This window comes from Eumetopias jubatus, unplaced genomic scaffold (assembly GCF_037043125.1).
Source record: "Eumetopias jubatus isolate StellerSeaLion01/CBP00866 unplaced genomic scaffold, mEumJub1_p1.0 scaffold_6, whole genome shotgun sequence".
Classification (NCBI taxonomy): domain Eukaryota; kingdom Metazoa; phylum Chordata; class Mammalia; order Carnivora; family Otariidae; genus Eumetopias; species Eumetopias jubatus.
Window position 1 is genome coordinate 138,231,518 of NW_028274812.1, and position 18,788 is coordinate 138,250,305.

The following is an 18,788-nucleotide window of genomic DNA, read 5'->3' on the forward strand; positions in this document are numbered from 1 at the left end:
CTGTTAAGCGTCTGCCTTCTGCTCAAGTCATGATCTCAGGGGTCCTGGGATCGAGTCCCACGGCAGGCTCCCTGCTCAGCGGGGAGCCTATTTCTCCCTCTCCCTCTGTTCTCTCTCTCTCTCTCTCAAATAAATAAAGAAAATCTTTAAAAAAAAAAAAAGTCAGACACTTAGCCGACTGAGCCACCCAGGTGCCCCTAAATGTCTTTATCTCAATCTGCATGTGCACATCTGACCCCATACCTCTATTCTGAGAAATGAATGCCATCTGCAGGCTAATTCAATGCTGCCCCCTGTGACTCTCCCAGGACCCTCTCAGGGTCTGCAGCAGGTACTGTTGGTCCAGAGGCTCTTTGCAGCGCTCATTCTCGGCACCTCCAGGCAAGTTTGCCCATGAGGGAGCCATCCTGCTCTATCTCTGCAGTGACTCAGGTCACTGTGTGAACTATACCCCCTTCCTGTGCTCCTTCCTCCTCTGTGCTCAGCTTCCCACAGGGCCTCCATCCCAGTGACAGGAGGATGTAGAGCATCAGTCAACAGGTGACAATGGCCACAGGCCCTGATCTGATCCATTACTTCTCATTCAGTCTAGACAAACTGGTGCATTATCTCTAAAAGGAAATCACACCAAGAGGCAATGTCCTTGAATCTCCAGTTCCCAGAAGAATCTCAGGTCCCCATCCCAGAAAAACTTGGACACTAGGCAAGGAACCAAGATTTGGGTGCAAATTCCCTATTACTGGAACCAGTAGGTACTCAGGAAAGATTAATAAGTCAAGAAGCCAGTTTCTAGAACCAAGGGCATAGAGTCACAGCAAACCTGCACCAAGAATGACTTGATGCTGAGATGTGAGTTTCAACACCCAAGACTTCCTGTGTCTCCATAGGATATAGGAGTCCTGGTTCCAGAGTTGGCTGCCGGAGCTCGATCAGCCACTGGGGCATAGTGGAGATAAAAATTAAGCCAGTTATGACACCCCTCCCCATACTTCTGTCATGTATATTCAAGCCAAAGGCCCAAGAGCAATACACTGCATGTGTTGAGGTAGCCTATATCTCTGGTCTTTAATTACACTAGTGACTTTTTTTTTTTTAATCCTGAATATAATATACAGGATTTCGCTGAAGAAGGCTTTAGAATCAAGCAGATATGTGCTTGAATTCTGTCTCTGCCATTTATGGGCCATTTACTATTGGGTCAGTCTTTCTCATTTCCTGCTTTGTTTTCTGTCAAAGAGAGATTTCAAGACAGTCCTAGTAACATTATTATGAGGACTAAGATTAACCTCAGCACATAGCCTGGAACGATTCTTCCCAAACTTGTCTGCCTGTTGGAATCACCTCGGGAGCTTCAAACACTACAGATGCCCGTGTCTCACCTCCCCAGAGCGCATTTCTGGGATGAGGGCTGGGCTTTCGAATTTCTAACGGATCCCCGAATGATTCTAATGTTCACACAGGTTTAGGAGCACCTGGCATAGAGCCTGTCCTATCCTGAGCATTAAATATCTGTTAAATGAATGGAAACAACCAGCACTTGGCACACACTAGACTTTCCAGAATTCTTAGCTCCCTTCCCTTCCCTGACCATCTTCCCTCTCTTTTTCTACTGGGATGCCCGAAGATTAGTGCTGGGTTGTGATTCCAGTGGGTGTGGCTGGCCCTCGGGAGAATGCAGAAGGTTCTGGTACCATGTGCTGTGATATCCGGCGGGAGGAGGAAGAGGCAAAGACAGGTTGCACTACAAGGGGCAGCCCCCAGAGTCCTGTCAAGGGAATGGCTAACACGTTTGCTTTTGAAGACGCTGTCTGCAGTAAAGCGCTCAACGCTCACTGTTAAGTCCCCTTGGAAACCAGAGCCTAGGGGGCTGCTGCAGGAATGAGAAGGAAGCTACAGAGAATCAGTGGAGAGTTTCAGCTGGTCCTGAGTTCTCTTCGTTTTTGTCTTTTATATTCAACCGTTGTTGTAAATCCTTTGTTTGGTGTTCCCAGGTCAGCCGTCTGAAGGTATCGAAGTTCCAAAAAGTTGAATGTGGGGCTTATTGGTTTCAGTGTCCCTTAATGGCTCTTGGAAAGAGACTCTGAATTCTGAAAGCAAGGCACCATCCAAATCATTCTAAGATAGAGAAGACAGAGATATATCTCCTCTCCTTTCCACAAAATAGGAGGACTAGGGAGCTGCAGTGTTTCAGATGTGAGGAGGGGGTCTGGCCTTTTACTCACTGTATAAGTTATGTGCTTATGGGTAAAGGTAATATTTGGGGGCTCTCAGCATCTGGAACTGAGCACCAGAACAATGTTTGATGTGCAAAGCTTAGATTATATGCTATTTATGAGTCAGAGCAAATTCTTAAATTTCACCCCAGCAACATAACAGTAAACATTTAAGATACTTAAAAAAAAAAAAAAAAAATTGGCCAGTCTCAGGAATTGGCAGTGAATCTCTGCTTGACCCAAGGATCCTGATGGAGTTAGGCTGGTCTTCCTTAGGAACAAGAAAACATCACAAATTACAGCTTCAGGAGACAAGACCTCCAGCCTACTTAATTTTTAAGACATGCATTCTGAATAAGAGAAGAATCTTATTTTTATTTTTTTATCTTTTTAAAATTTTATTTATTTGAGACACAGTGAGAGAGAGAGAGAACACAAGCAGGGGGAGCGGGAGAGGGAGGCTCGATGCGGGGCTCAATCCCAGGACCCTGGGATCATGACCTGAGCTGAAGGCAGATGCTTAATGACTGAGCCACCCAGGCACCCCAAGAATCTTATTTTTAGAGTAATTTTACACTTAATAAGGATTATATAAGTACTTTGAAAGTAGCATTTTTTTTATTTCAACTGGAAACTACTGCAGATTAAAACTCCCCAATATTGACACTTTGGAACACTGAATTGTTTATGACAATTAAGAATATGTTGTCTTCATTAATATTTAGCACTTATATGTTTTACATTTTGTATTTGGTATTGGAAATATATGAGCCTAAACCACATTTCCATCACTCTCAATTTTTTAAATTTTCTTATTTTTTAAAGATTTATTTATTTGAGAGAGAGGGAGAGTGCAAGCAGGAGGAGGGACAGAGGGAGAGGGAGAGGGAATCTTCAAGCAGACTCCCCGCTGAGTGTGGCGCCTGACGTGGGGCTTGATCTCACGACCCTGAGATCATGACCTGAACCGAAGGCAGACGCTTAACAACTGAGCCACCCAGGTGCCCCAATAAATAAATCTTTAAAAAAAAATTTTTTTAAGTCAGACACTTAACTGACTGAGCCATCCAGGTGCCCCTAATTTTCCTATTTTTTAATTGATCTAACTTATAATTCTTTATCATAGGTATACAGTTCTGCTTCAGGTTTTAAAGTAAAATAGCGTAAACCCAAGTTTGTGGCATATGTGTGCTTCTAGCCTACTAGTTTTAAGTTCTGGGGGGGGGGGACTCTCAAAACCTTAAAACAAATTTCCTCTATTGTCTAGCACCTTTTACTGTCATGTAAATTTGTTAGACCTTCATGCTGAAAACAATATTTGAATTTCATGGGGCGCCTGGGAGGCTCAGTTGGTTAAGCATCCAACTCTTGGTTTTGGCTCAGGTGGTGATCTCAGGGTCATGGGATCAAGCCCTGTGTCGTTGGGCTCCACGCTCATCAGGGAGTCTGCTGGAGATTATCTCCTTCTGCTCCTCCCTCTGCTCATGCTCTCTCTCTCTAAAATAAAGTCTTTTTTTACAAAAATTTGAATTTCACATAGCAGCAAAAATAAGAGTAAGCATAGATCTTGATCAGGAAGAATTCAGGTTCGGGGCGCCTGGGTGGCTCAGATGGTTAAGCGTCTGCCTTCAGTTCAGGTCATGATCCCAGGGTCCTGGGATCGAGCCCCACCGTCGGGCTCCCTGCTCAGCGGGGAGCCTACTTTTCCCCCTCCCTCTGCTTCTCCCCTTGCTCATGTTCTCTCTCTCTCTCTGTATCTCTGTGTCTCGAACGAATAAATAAAAAAATCTTTAAAAAAAAAAAGAAAGAATTCAGGTTTTAGTGAGGTCACTATCAGCATTAGATGAACGAAGCCATCAGATGGGTCCTGGACCCTGATCACCTTCAGATTTGATGGGCATCCAGGTCATACAAGGCCCTTGCTTGGAGGTCAGTTTGAGGCATTAAAAAATGAGTTCCAGAGAAATAGTTTCTGTATCTCTTTCTTGAGCTGCTCCAAAAAGGTTCAAAAACACCTAATAACCATTATTCTTCCACTAATCTCTCTCTCTCATTGGTGGTTGCAATTCCCAGTGGCCCAAAAAGTCGAATCCTCTTATCAGTTGGACTACATTTTTCTTATGATTCTCAACTGGCCAAGGCCAGTTTGATTCACGTCCTGAGCTTTGGACACAACCCTGTGAATGTGGCTTTGTTTGCCTCTGAGTCGGCAGTGAACCCAGTTTCCACCAACAGGGCTGTACAGCTCAGTCCTGCTCCACTCCCAGCGTGGATCCCCACCTTGGTCCCAGTCCTCCCAAACAGACCCGTGGGGCACAGGTGTGCCCCCTCAGTGCCTGCTATGAGTGTTGAACCCCACTTCCTCATTGGTAACAGGTTCTGAGTGACATTAGCAAAATTCCAACTCTCAGTGAGGGCATCAGTCTGAAGGCAATGCTTTCCATCTTCTCTCTCCCACAGGGTCCAGTAGCATCAACTGCATCAGCATTGTCTGTCCTCTCCCCGGGGCCTGGCCTTCTTCCACCCCCTCCTCCTCCCCCTCCCCCCGGGCCACCTCCACTCTTTGAGAATGAAGGCAAAAGAGAGGAGTCCTCCCCTTCACGCTCTGCTCTATTTGCCCAACTTAACCAAGGAGAAGGAATTACGAAAGGTGAGAAAACTGGACCTTGATGCTGTCTCCCTCTGGCTCCAGGCACACAGATACCCCAGAGTCCACAGTGTGTCATTCCATCCCCATCCCCAACACACGGGGAGCTGCTGTTGGGAAAGTAGAAGCCACAATGTTATTCATCTCGAGGCGGATGGGCTCAGTGGGCTGTTGCGTGGACCAGCAAGAAGAACTCAGAGACTCTGGGTTCTAAGTGGACCACTGCATTGCATCACCACTCCAGCACCATCTACAACCAAGGCATTCAGATTGAGTGAAATAAAATGACAAACAATTGTACCTCTGTCCTCAAGCAGTATACAGGCTTGCCAAATAATTATATCACTGAAGTACTTTTGTCCTCACCAAGAACAGTTTTTTTCTTTAAATCATGCAACATTTAAAATATATCAGGATGTACATGCGTTCTAAACAATAAGGTTGATGAAAATGCATTTGTGCTTTAGACAGGTAATAGGAGTTATTGTATAGTTGTCCTTGTGCACTGGGTTAGGAGCTAAGAGCCCCAAATTCTAAATTTTTCTCTGGCTCCAACTGGCTGGGCTGTTCCCTTATCTGCAAAGTAAGGGAATGGATTCATAACCCTAAAGTCGATTCCATACTCTGACATATACTTGCTGGGATGCCATGTCCTTGTAAGCTATGCCTGGGGAATGATTTAGCCATGAGAAAAGAAGTAAATCATGTGATCCTTTTTGGCCAGGTGCTTTGCTTTTTGTAGAATTTTTATCCATCATCTTATCTCCTTAAAGAAGAGTTTCCTCCAGCTTAAAAAATGTTTACAGTGCTTCTAATTAACACTAAATTTATAAGGTTTCAGGCTCTGCCTATTATTAACCTTAAGAGATTAATTATCAAAATTTCTTGTGCTGTTTACATCACATTGATCTAAGAAGTTAGGGACATTTCCCTTTGCATAAAATACAAAGACACGTGGCTGTGTGTTACCTTCCCAGGGCTCCGGCACGTCACAGATGACCAGAAAACATACAAGAATCCCAGCCTCCGGGCTCAAGGAGGACAAACTCCATCTCCTACCAAAAGCTACACTCCAGGCCCCAAGGCTCCCCAGTCTCATCCTCCTCAGAAGCATGCTCCTGTGTTCGAGTTGGAAGGAAAGAAATGGAGAATAGTGAGTGAAGCCCTTTAACCTTTATTCCCGACACACTCCAGTGAAAGGCCGTTGCTAAACCGTTGACTAAGGTCGAAGGGTTACGAAGGCTAAACCTTTTACCTAGGTCTTCTGGGTTTCTGAGTGAAGTGACAAAGGCACAAGCCACTGGCTAGAGTAGAAGCCAGGGCATTTCTGAATGCTTCCGTCAACTTTTTGTTGTTGTTGTTTTTCACTTATTGCTCATGCATCATTTTCCTCAACGTTTTAAAATTATTTTTTTTAAATTGTGGTAAAATCACAGCACATAATAACATTTGCCACCTTCACATCTAAGTGTATGTAATGACCTGTGGACATGAAGTGCATTCACACTGCTGTGTGGCCATCAGCCCATCCATCCAGAGAACTTTTCCATCTTGTAAAACTGGAACCCTGTGCCCCTCAGATAACCTCTCCCCGTTTCCCCCCACCTCAGCTCCAGCATCTACCTTTCTACTTGCTGTCTCTACTTGACCACTCTCTCCATAAACTTTTAATCTGTGCCCCGTTCTGGTTGTAGGATGTTCTCTCACACTGACAGAGGCACTAACGTAACCTGCCACACCACCCAGCACTTGCAGCCTTTGTGTGAACAAAACAAACACCCTTCAAATGTGCATGAAAGCTGGTGCCTCCTGCCAGTCCAGAGCTTCCCCAAAGGTGGCGGACCAAAGTCCCCGGAAAGGTTGTCTTGGGCTGACAGTACACGTGGACTTACACCACCGCTGTCACCAGCCTACTTGCCCAACTCGTATTTGATGCTGCAGCGTTAAGTCCAGATTCAGCAGACAGACTTAATTAACGGAAAGCTCCCATATGCACCCACCAGCCTGGGTGCCTGATATTTGACTGTTTGCAAATGGACCCTGACCCCCTTCCAGGCAGTGGCTCCATCCAGTTCCATCATTTCAATAATAGAGGAAGACCTGGGGTTTGGTCTGTAAAAAAAGGTGGTTTGGAAAGAACATATTGAAAAGCTGTATTGAACGTTGAACCCCGTCGTAATTTCAGCCTGCGATGGACTCCACCCACCTGTACATCCTGAGATTCAGTATTTGCATGTGTTTTCATTTTAGGAGTACCAAGAGGACAGGAATGACCTGGTGATTTCAGAGACGGAACTGAAACAAGTGGCTTACATTTTCAAATGCAACAAGTCCACTCTACGGATGAAAGGAAAAATCAATTCCATTACAATCGGTACGGCAGAACCGGGGCCCTGTGGTTACTATGACCAGTTGCTTTGCATAAACATGCTATGTGTGTTTAATGGAGCCTTGCTTTGTTTTGTTTTTCCTAGACAACTGTAAGAAGTTTGGCCTCGTGTTTGACAACGTGGTAGGCATTGTGGAAGTGATCAATTCCAAGGATATTCAAATGCAAGTAAGGGGCCTTTTCTTTTTCTTTGTTTCTTTCTTTCTCTCTTTCCTTCTTTCTTCCTAAAGATTTTATTTATTTACTTGCAAGCGAGTTGGGGGAGGGGCAGGGAGAGAGAATCTTAAGCAGACTCTCTGCTAAGCATGAGCCCAACGCGGGGCTCTTTCTCATGACCCTGAGATCACAACCTGAGCCGAAACCAAGAGTCAGACACTCAACCGACTGAGCCACCCAGGTGCCCCCATATAAGTGGCCTTTTCAGTCATGCCCTCTGCCCACTTTGCAGCTTTTCTCAGACCACCCAGCTGCCTGCACGGGGCCGGCCATGTTCACCTGGAGAACTGCTCTTCCCTTTCCTTCAGACACAGCTCTGTCATCACTCCTCTCTTGGATGGTGTTAATTCTTCCTTTTCAATCTCTTATAACACATCCTATCTGGCACTGCAATCGCCGTTTACCATGCGTGTTTCAGGGGCACATAATTAGTCTTTACAGCCCCAGAAACTGGCACAGCACCTACACGCAGTCGGTCTCCAATAAATGTTTGGTGAGGTGGTGATTGGGAGGCATCAACTAATGAATGAACACAGATACTAAGAGATTCTCCCAACCTAACAGCACCATCCTGAAGAAAATTTTCTTTGTTCAGGGAGCACTGGTTCTGCGTAAGGAGGAGGTAGAGTTTCTGAAGTCAGTGAGATAATCAGACCAACAACCTGGAAAGTAGGATTGGAATTGAATTTGCAAACTAGGAAAAAACATGCACTCTTTTAGTTAATTTTGATTTAACCCAATTGGATTTTACAATATGCCAAAAGCTAAAGGACCTCCTGCCTTGGCCAGTTACAACTTCCACCTTTGATTACACTCTCTTCATATTGTTGTTTTGTTGTTGTTGTTGTTGTTTTAAGATTTCTTCTAAGTAATCTCTATACCCAATGTGGGACTCAAACTCACAACCCCAAGATCCAGAGTCACATGCTCTACCCACTGAGTCAGCCAGGCACTCCTTTCTTCATATTTTTAATTAACCCCTTATGATCCCATGTTTCCTGATCATGTTTAACATTGGATTCTGGTGGGGTTTTTTTTTTTTTTAAGATTTTATTTATTTATTTGACAGAGAGATAGCACAAGTAGGCAGAGTGGCAGGCAGAGGGAGAGGGAGAATCAGGCTTCCCGTGGAGCAGGGAGCCGGATGTGGGGGCTCGATCCCAGGACCCTGGAATCATGACCTGAGCCGAAGGCAGCTGCTTAACCGACTGAGTCACCCAGGCACCCCTGGATTCTGGTTTTATAGATCTTTCTCTCCTGTTTTACTGGGCTTTTTCCTGCTGTCACTTTTAATTAGAGTACATCCAAATGGACATTTTACATTTCACTCACTGCTATTTAAGACATTGGTTTTGTGTGTGTCCGGTTAACATGAAGAGCCCTGCACTGGGCACCCAAGCCCTGGGCACGAGCCCCGGCTCGGTCCTCAACCACTGCACACACTTGGGCGGTTGGCTTCACCTCTGACTCTGAGGTCCCTGCCCTGAAACCAAGGTTAGCTGGGGGGATTATAAGTCCTCCACAGTCCAGATTCCAAATATTCTTGCCACATAGGCTCTGTGGGTACGTGTATCTCTTCCACGTTCCAGTTTCGTATTTTCTCTGCAGTGCATCTGTGTAAATCCCTTTCCCCTGAACCATTCTGCCACCGCTTCACAAATTCCATTCCTGGATAGAGAACCACATTAAGAGAGAGCAGCCAAGCAACTCCTCCCAGGCAGTTACTATATTGTTGTCTTCACCATGTAAACGGGAAACACGACCAGCCTCGGATCTTACTTTAGGTTCTAAAATGTGAGTCATAGCATAGAGCACGCACTCGATCATTCCTTTGCCAGATGTTTACTGAACACATCTGATATGCCGGGTACTGTTCCCAGCTCTGCAAATATCAGTAAGCAAATGAGACAAAAACCCTTGCCCTCATGAAGCTTGTATTCTGTAATACCACTGCCCAATTTAGTGTTTCTGACAGCCACATTTCTCCATTTATTGAATAATGTTGCCTCTCCCAGAGTATTATGAGTGAAAATTTTAAGGAAGTCACTCATCATCAGAAGTCCAATTCCTCAAGGAGAAATATGGCTCATATAAACCTAATAATGAGGCCACAATTTCTGAAGAACTCTTTTGGTTAGTGGAGGTTCCTACTTAAAGATCCAGGCTTTCTCCCTCTTCACATTATTTTTAACCAACCCCCCCACCCAAAGTTACAGAAATAATATACTATGACTGAGGTGAGAACACATATTTAGCCAGGTGAAAAATATCCTGGAAATAATCTAATCTAATACACCCCCTCTTAATGTTAGAGAGTTTATTCCAAGCTTCCTTTTATTCTTACAGAAATGGGATTGGGTAGCAGTGATGAAACCATCTATAAGGAGTTTGCATTTTTTTAAAGATTTATTTATTTATTTGAAAGAGTGAGGGAGAGAATGAGTGCATGCAGGAGCAGGGGGAGGGGCAGAGAGAGAAGGAAGGAGAAAATCTCAAGCAGACTCCCTGCTGAGCTCGGAGCCCAATGGCTTGATCTCAAGACCCTGAGTTCATGACCTGAGCTGAAATCAAGAGCTGGATGCTTAACCGACTGAGCCCCCCAGGTGCCCCAGGAGTTAGCATTTTTCAGTGAAAATACATCATGTTCAAAATTAAAAACCAATTGAATTAAGTATAAAACATGAAGCTATAGAAAAGTAGAAGAAAACTTTTAAATATTCATCAAATTTCTGGAGGGAGACATAATTCTAAATTGAGAAGTAATAGAAATTATCCAAAAAGATATGTCTACTTAAAAATTTTAAACTTCTGAATTCTACACAGAAATAGTTACCATGTAACCATTTTTAAAAGTGATTTAGAAAGAGGGGCACCTGGGTGGCTCAGTTGGTTAAGCGTCCAACTCTTGGTTTGGGCTCAGGTCACGATCTTTGGGTCGTGAGATTAAGCTCCGCATCGGTGTCAGGCTCCACGCTGGGTGTGGAGCATGCTTAAGATTCTCCCTCTCCCTCCACCCCTCCCACCCCTCACTTGCACATTCTCTCTCTAAAAAAGAAATAAATAAAATAGTTTTATGTATAAAAATGACTGTAGTTATATGAATAAAAATAGGTAGATCTCAAAAGGAGCATTGAGCAATGAAGACAAATGACAGAATGGCAGGCATTAGAAAATGTGTCCCTTTATATAAAGATTGAAAACATGCAAAACAATACACACGTTAAGTATACTTGTGAGGACTTGAAACTAATACCGCACTCTATGTTAACTAACTGCGATTTAAATAAAAACTTAAAAAGAAGGAAATACACTTATGAGGGCTCCAGGTCACCCGACTCAGGGATAGTCCTGGTGTGAATGGTCAGCACAAAATTCAGAAGAGTGGTTTCATCCAGGGAGGGAGAAGAGAGTGAATAAGCTGCTGGATGGTACAGAGAGGACTTCAACTATGCTGTAAAATTATAGTCCTAAAAAAAAACGGGCCACTAAGCCAAAATGTTAAACTCTGATAAAGCTGTGTGACATATATATGTTTACATATTTGTTATATTTTCTGTGTTTCTATGTTTGAAATACATCCTAATTTTTTTAAGGATATGGCATGCGTTCTAAAAATAATTTGGAAGGATATACCGTGGTTATCTGTCCAAGAGGGATAGAAACTTGACAGCAGGGTTCAGAGATGAGACCTTTTACTGAATACTTTTCAAGCTTTTGGATGTTCAAACCAAGTGAAGGTCATAACCTATTTAAAATATTTAATACATTGTCTCAAAAGGGCCATCTGGGGAGTGATGGAAATATTCTAGAACTGAAGTGATAGCTGCACAGTTCTGTAAAGCTACTAAATATCATTAAATTGTGCACTCAGAACAAGTGAATTTCAGGGGCGCCTGGGTGGCTCAGTTGGTTAAGCGTCTGCCTTCGGCTCAGGTCATGATCCCAGGGGCCTGGGATGGAGCCCCTCCTCATGGTCAGGCTCCCTGCTCAGCGGGGAGTCTGCTTCCGCCTCTGCCTCTCCCCCTACCCCCTCGCCCTGCCCCCTGCTCCTATTTGCTTGCTCGCTCTCTCAAATAAATAAAATCTTTAAGGAAAAAAAGGTGAATTTTATGTTTGCAGATTTTACCTCAATTACTTAAAAAAAAAAAGATTGAAAGGAAAAAAGGGGCATGCACCAAAGTTCATATTATTTGGCCAGTAATTCTGTTTTTGACAAACTACCCTCAAAAAGTATACACATTATGAGGGAGAGAAGAGACCTAAATATAACATGGAAATTTTTTAAATTGTTATAGAGAAATAGGGGCGCCTGTCTGGCTGTCAGTGGAGTGTGCGACTCTTGATCTCGGGGTTGTGGGTGTAGAGATTACTTAAAAATAAAATCTCTTAAAAAATTTTTTCTAAAAGATTTATTTATTTGACACACACAGAGAGAGCACAAGCAGGGGGAGCTGCAGAGGGAGAGGGAGAAGCAAGCTCCCCACTGAGCAGGGAGCCCAGGACCCTGGGATCATGACCTGAGCCAAGAAGGCAGACAGTTAACTGACTGAGCCACCCAGGCGCCCCTAAAAAAACTTTTAGAGAAACAAATTTATGAAAAACCTAACTAATCCAGAAATGTATTAAATGCTAGAGCACTGGCTTGGGCAAGGTCACACATCACCTGTCACTCAGTAGAGGAGGTACTCTTTGGCCCAGTTCCCTTGATAAGAAACCATCTCTGTTCTCAACGCAGTCCCAGACCACCAGGGGAAAAGAGCGCGTAGACAATCGAGCCTAATGTAGCGTTGACCAAAACGCTGTGGAAAAGGACCCATTCTTACCACATCGGGGTAATGTTTTAAGGTCTACTGTTGTTTATTCAGACTTTCAGATATGTGGGGTATTGAAGCGTTTTTAATATAACAGCAATATATAAATATAAGTAAACTATTAGCGTCATGCACTTGCCTCATGTGTGCCCATTCTGCCTCACAAACAAATCACCAAGGATCCACTGACAGTTTACCCTTTCTCCTGTCTTGCCTCACTCCCTGTACCGTGCTGGGTAGCACGTAGATGTTCTTCATCACTCTAAGATAAACAAATCTAGAAATTACCAAAACATTACTGCTGACACATTCTTGAAATATAGATATATGTATTATTACTATTGTAGGGTATTTATGGCAAAGCCCTGTGCTTACCTGACCTTGAACTACTTATGCTTTTTTTTTTTTTTTTTTTGGCACTGGGGCTCATTTCTAACTCAGTGTCCAGTTTCTATGGAGAGAGGAGAAAACAGAGAAGTGTGGTGACCTGGCTAGACTCCCCCTAAGGAATTCTTTACATCGTCTGCACCATCAAAGGGAGTTGCCCCTTGGGTTTGCAATCCAACCTTTTCTTCAGGGTGAAAGAGGAGATGTCTTTATCACTTCAATTACCATCACAAGAATGAAAATCATAGAGTTGTAATATGGTCATTGGGGGAACAGTCTGCCCCTATAGAGATTTGGGGGCTAGGGGGAATGTCTGAAACCTGTTAAAAGAGAAATTTGAAACTGAGCAGAATTTTTATAGCACTTAGATATTTGTAAACAATATAAAGAATCACCTCCTCTTGTGTATGGTCCTATTCATGCAGTGAGTAGCCTGAACCAAGTCCCCACTCTTGGCTCCTGGAATTAATACATTTCAAAATACCTAGACACTCATTGTCTTACTCAAGCTTCCCATTCAGCCAGTGAGATTGTTATCTAGCAAAAGATATATGTGAAAAGAATTGTAGTGTTTCTTATTTAGGTGCAAGAAAAAAATCTACTCAATTACAGAATAATGTATTTACTCTGAAATGACAATATTAGCATTTGTTTTAACCCAAGATTCACAGACTTGTCAGAACTAAAGTTTTAAGCAAATAAAAGCAAATGCGTCTTGTTACTTTTATCCGTGAAATCAAATCTATGTTTCAAATCCACTAGAGGGTTGTGAGACTTTTTCTGAACACTTAGCTGCTGTTTTCACATTAATCCCTTTATTTGGTCTCAGGAAAAGAGACCCTGAGGCTTGAGAATCCCTTTGTGTGGTCCTTTCATTCTGTCCCCGAATGACACCCACCGGTTCAGCCTGCAGACGTTGCTGCTAACCAGCCTGACCCAGCTCTTCCTAAAGCTCGGGGAAGCCCATGGATGGTGCTTTATTCGAGGACATCGTCATTTTTATTTATGTGGGTGCCAGGCTGTTCTTTTGTCTATTTCAGGTAATGGGGAAAGTGCCAACAATTTCCATTAATAAGACAGAAGGCTGTCACATATACCTCAGTGAAGATGCGCTGGACTGTGAGATTGTGAGTGCCAAATCATCTGAAATGAATGTCCTTATTCCTCAGGATGGTGATTATGTAAGTACCTTTTAAAAGCTGGTAAAGAATTTTTCTTGAGCCTGCCTTCGTAACATTCGACGAGACTGATTCATTAACTCCCGACCTAGGAGCTTCATTTGCGGAATAATTCACAGGCAGGAGAGGAAATCAGAGAGTTGCCTTGCACCTTGCTCCTCCTCTAGTGGTTTCTTGGCTGTGCGCATTCCTCGAAGGGTGATTCTCTGGGCCGTTTACTAATAATTTACCTTCAGGGGCTAGCTTTTATCAAACAGTGCCTCATGCATCTGAGTTCATGGTATTTAGGGCTAAATATTGTCCTTTGCTGTAGTGGAGGCAAACAGGAGGAAGAAATGCTTTGGGGGGAAAAGTGGGAGGCAGTGGGGGTGATGCTAAGTGGACCTGTTTCTGTAGGTATACTTCCGTCAGGGGTTCTCAATGGACCTGTTTCTGTAGGTATACTTCCGTCAGGGGTTCTCAAACTCAGCAGGAGGATCCGCCCAGAAGCTCCAGGAAAATGCCAGCTCCCAGAGTCTGCACCTGGAGGTTGGATTCGGGAGGCTTTGGGCGGGGTCCGGGAAATCTGTATTTTAATAGGCATCTCGGGTGATGCCGATGCTGTCAGCTCATCCAGCCCTTCCGAGACACCCAAAGTGATTCGGCCACCATTTGTTTTCTATGCCTCCTCTCCCCTAACAAAGCAGCTTCTTTTTTTTTTTTTTAAGATTTTATTTATTTGACAGAGACAGCAGGAGAGGGAACACAAGCAGGGGGAGTGGCAGAGGGAGAAGCAGGCTTCCCGCTGAGCAGGGAGCCCGATGCGGGGCTTGATCCCAGGACCCTGGGATCATGACCTGAGCCAAAGGCAAACGCGTAACGGCTGAGCCACCCAGGCATCCCAACAAAGCAGCTTCTAAGAGAAGCATGCAGGTATCCTCACATGTTGCAAAGGAAGTCCAAATGAATACATTTTCTGCATCGCGCGCTGTGGCGGACTTGCAGCTGTGGCTCTTTGGAAGCAACTTGCTGCTTCCTACTCGTTGTCGCTTCTTGGAAGTACAGATAAATCCAGAGATGATTCCCTCTGATTCTAACTGTGCAAGGGGGCAGTGAACCAGGGAAGGATGGGAGAAGTAACCTCGAAGGCGCCCCATCAGCCTGTGGGCCAGTCACCAGCCCTGTCCTCAGGCAGACAGCAACCGTGCTCGAATGTTCTCTCGCCTGTCAGTAAATTCTTCAGCACCGCCCAGCCACGTGCTACAGGACGTAGCCTAGAATCCTTCATGTAAGGCTGAAAAACAAAAGTCTGCCAGCACCGGACTGCTAGCTTTTTGGCTAGCTAACCCCGAGCTTGAGAAGAGCCCTCTCGCGTTCTCTACCTAAAGCAAATGAGGAGCTAAAGCTGATACAGAACAGCTTCCAGCCGGAGAGCCAAAAATGAGGGGGGTCCCTGGCCTTTGCAACTGGTCCAGCAGAAGGCTCAGCTGCAGGGGAGCTGGATCAGCTAAGAAAAGCAGTGGGTCTGGATCAGCGTTCCAGACTAATTCAGCTAGCTTCCCTGGGCGTGGTCCCGGGCATCTGTACTTGTCAAAGCTTCTCAGGTGATTCCACTGTGGAGCCAAGCTTGAGATCCACTGACCGAAGGCGTGAGTATAGGTCAGAACCTGAGCTTTTGTGCTGAAGAAGGAGCCTTCCCCCTATTGGCAGGTTATCTTGTGCCCTCATTCCATGGTCCTCTTAGTACATTTTCTAGTGAGAGGTAGTAGGGAGCAGGCAAAGGTCCCACCAAGGACACTGTAATCTGGGAATGGATGGTGGGGATGATTCATCCTGAAGGAAGTCCGTTACCCAGAGAAGAATGTCATCATATGACTATCACTTTACTCCCCCCAAAAAGGATGTGGAACAGCTATGCAGAGTACGGTTAACTGTCAAAGACATACCTTCACTCTGGAGCATTCTCTACCTGGCCTGGTACTTGAGAGCAAGCACCAAGCCTTGTTTACTTCCAGAAGAGGCAGGTGGATCCCACATCTAAGAAGATATGTACTCGTGTGTGGGGTCCACTGAAAGATGGTATCTCATTGATGGAGGAGCGGAGGCACCGGCTTATCAGACACGTGGCGTTCCAGCCGTGCTGTGTGCACACAACGTCCCGGGAGGGCACAGAAGCCAGGGCCAAAGCGGACTGCCTCTCCCCTTCCTTGTCGAGCCTTTTCTGAAATAACTGCAGAATCACTTTCTGGGGAAAAGGAGAGATTCCAAACTACTTTTATTTTGGCTCCGTCCCCCTGCCCTCCCCCCCCCACTGACAACCCCCTCCCTCTCTCTCCCTATATGGTGCACGCGTGTGTATTTCACAATGGGAGGAGTAGGTGACAGGATGCAAGTTAACACATTGATATATGACCCAAAGCACATCTTCGTAGCTCATCGAAGAGTATACAGAGAACGCCGGGGATAAAGCCTTTCTACTCGGTGTGACTAGGGATCCGCAACCTCAGTGTCTCCTCGGAACTTGTTGGAAATGCAGATCGTCATTCTCTTCCCCAGATCTACGGAATCAGAACCTGCATTTTAAAAGGCTCCCCGGGTGATCCTGTGCAGGTTTGCATGTGGCGGAGAGTGGGTAGAGAGGCTGTCTGGCTTGAAGTCTGGCTGCCCTGCTTACAGCAGTACCATCTTCAGCCATCTGTTCGACCTCTCAGACCTGCGTCCTGTAGATGGCATCTCAAGAACACCCAGCTCCTCGGGCTGTAGACTAACGGAGTCCACATATATCTAGTACTTAGAAGACTGCCTGGTTCTTAGCAGGTTCTAGTTTTATTGATGATGCTAGCAGATAGTTACAGAACCTACGCACAATCATGCAAGTCCCCACAGGACCCAGAAGACCTCTCCACAACACAGGTTTGGGTTCCATAAAATGTCTTTCTCTACCATGACACTGATCAGCCTTCCGTCTGTTTAAGTAACTCTTCTTCTGCATTTTTCCAGAGAGAATTTCCTGTTCCAGAACAGTTCAAGACAGCCTGGGATGGATCCAAGTTGGTCACTGAACCTGCAGAAATTATGGGCTAACCTCCAGAGAGACCAAACCCCCTGACCTGAATCCATCAAAAAAAAAAAAAAAAAAAGCAGCATTAAACACCTAGAAGTGGCAGTAACACGTACAGCTTTAGTTTTGACCTCCAACAATTCTGTGTTCTAGAAACAGCATCATTTCTGGCATGCCTTCGTGGGCATTTTGAAGTATTTAACGTGTCTTCATGATTTGCCTTTGTGTGTGATTTGAGTTCCACATGATGACTTGTGAGCATTACACATTTAAAGGGGGGTAAAAATAGTATTCTGTCCCCCTAATATCATTAACACGGTAGCTGATAGGTAAAAATACTGCATGATTCAATTTGACACTTATGTTTAATTGCTAGTTGGAAAATAAAACCTCTGAGAATCTCAGATGTACATTTTTACCTTTAGGCAATTTCTATGTGATGTAGTAGTAGTTATGCTCTGAAAAATCTAACATTTTTTTTTCTCATTTTTACCAAATGTTCACATTTATCAGCACGGATACATTGTCAGCATGAATACATATTTCAACCCATTTTTTACAAAACATAAGAAAATTCCATCCTAAGGACGATATCCAGTTACTTGGTCCTTAGAAGACTTGTATTCTTTACAGTTACTAAAAACTACAAGTAGATTCTAATGATTTATCTTAAAACATTCTTCTGCCATGTCACATGGAAAACTTTTACTTCTCTACAGAAAGATTTTTATGCCAAAAGATTGGTGGGAGGAAGCAGATGTATGTAGTACCTCGCAATTTTGCTCAAAGATCAAGCTCAATTTTTTGTTTCCCAATTTTGAACCTGCTGAATATCAGACGCCTTGTAAATTGTCATTAATGTTGTATTATAGACTTTTCTTTCTCACTTGCCAGACTTCTAACCAGTTTCCCAAAAAAAATGAACGTTAAAAAGCCATAGCTGTAATACTTCTTCCAAAACCTGAAGAATTGTTTGTTGGTTTGACTTGCTGCTCCTATTTTGTAGTATTGAAGAGTACATGCTTTTTCAACGTAAGAGAAACTATGATATTCCTTTGTATCTTTTCAGTACATAGTGCTGAAAAATCTGCAGCTTCTTGGATCACATATAATGAATTCTAGTATAATGCTTGCAGACCCAATACAAGCATATATATTGTGCCTACTATAGCCTTTGGAATACGTCATTTCCGTTTTTTAAATACCTTCTATATCCATATAGTATTCAAATTACTAATGCTTATGTACCAAGGTTTTGCTATAAAAGTTTTGTTCATATGAATAATGTGGCTTTAGTAATATCTTTTTTTTCAACTGTAAACTTATTCTGAAATAAAGAATTATTTCAATTAGAATTTTAATTGTTTAAATACTGGTTGTTAAAATTATTTTTTTTCTGCTTTGATTTGCCCCTTGATCATATATCAGATATGTTACATTCAGGAAAGACAGCTGAGTCCTCCTGGTTAGTTTGGAGAATGTATCCAGCATGCCATCAGCTTCCCCGAAGAATAGCTTCTTCAAGACAGATATCAGATAAAGCCATTTGCAGTTGGTATGACTGTCAGTCAGAAAATTCTAGAATTCAGTTGCATAATTCAAGTCCTCTTCACTGAGAAAAGCCCCTCATAGATCTTCATTAATGTAAATATCCCAGAAAATAAATTTAGTTGTTAATAGGATACAATAATACATACACTATGTATTTACATGTATAATATAAATAAAAATAACTTTTATAATAAATTTGTAAATAAACTTCTGGAAGAAAAAATTGTAAGTGGGAAGAAAAGACTCTAAAAAGGACATACTACATACCCATTAAATAGTAATAATTTTATATTGAAAAAGTTCACTCAAAATTCTTAGACTCTGTCGACTGGCCTTGGGCTTGCACCAGATTTTCA

General features: G+C 43.6%; 1 protein-coding gene across 1 annotated transcript in view; it reads left to right on the forward strand.

Annotated features, from left to right (window-relative positions):
• The window catches only part of CAP2 (cyclase associated actin cytoskeleton regulatory protein 2), a 107,813-nt gene extending 90,909 nt beyond the window's left edge, over positions 1-16,904 (forward strand). Inside the window, exons 7-12 of the mRNA XM_028107335.2 lie at positions 4,674-4,863; positions 5,838-6,013; positions 7,111-7,234; positions 7,335-7,417; positions 13,704-13,844; positions 16,821-16,904. Coding sequence (XP_027963136.1) covers positions 4,674-4,863; positions 5,838-6,013; positions 7,111-7,234; positions 7,335-7,417; positions 13,704-13,844; positions 16,821-16,904 — 798 coding nt within the window. The remainder of the gene's footprint in view (positions 1-4,673; positions 4,864-5,837; positions 6,014-7,110; positions 7,235-7,334; positions 7,418-13,703; positions 13,845-16,820) is intronic.
• Positions 16,905-18,788: the final 1,884 nt, after the last annotated feature.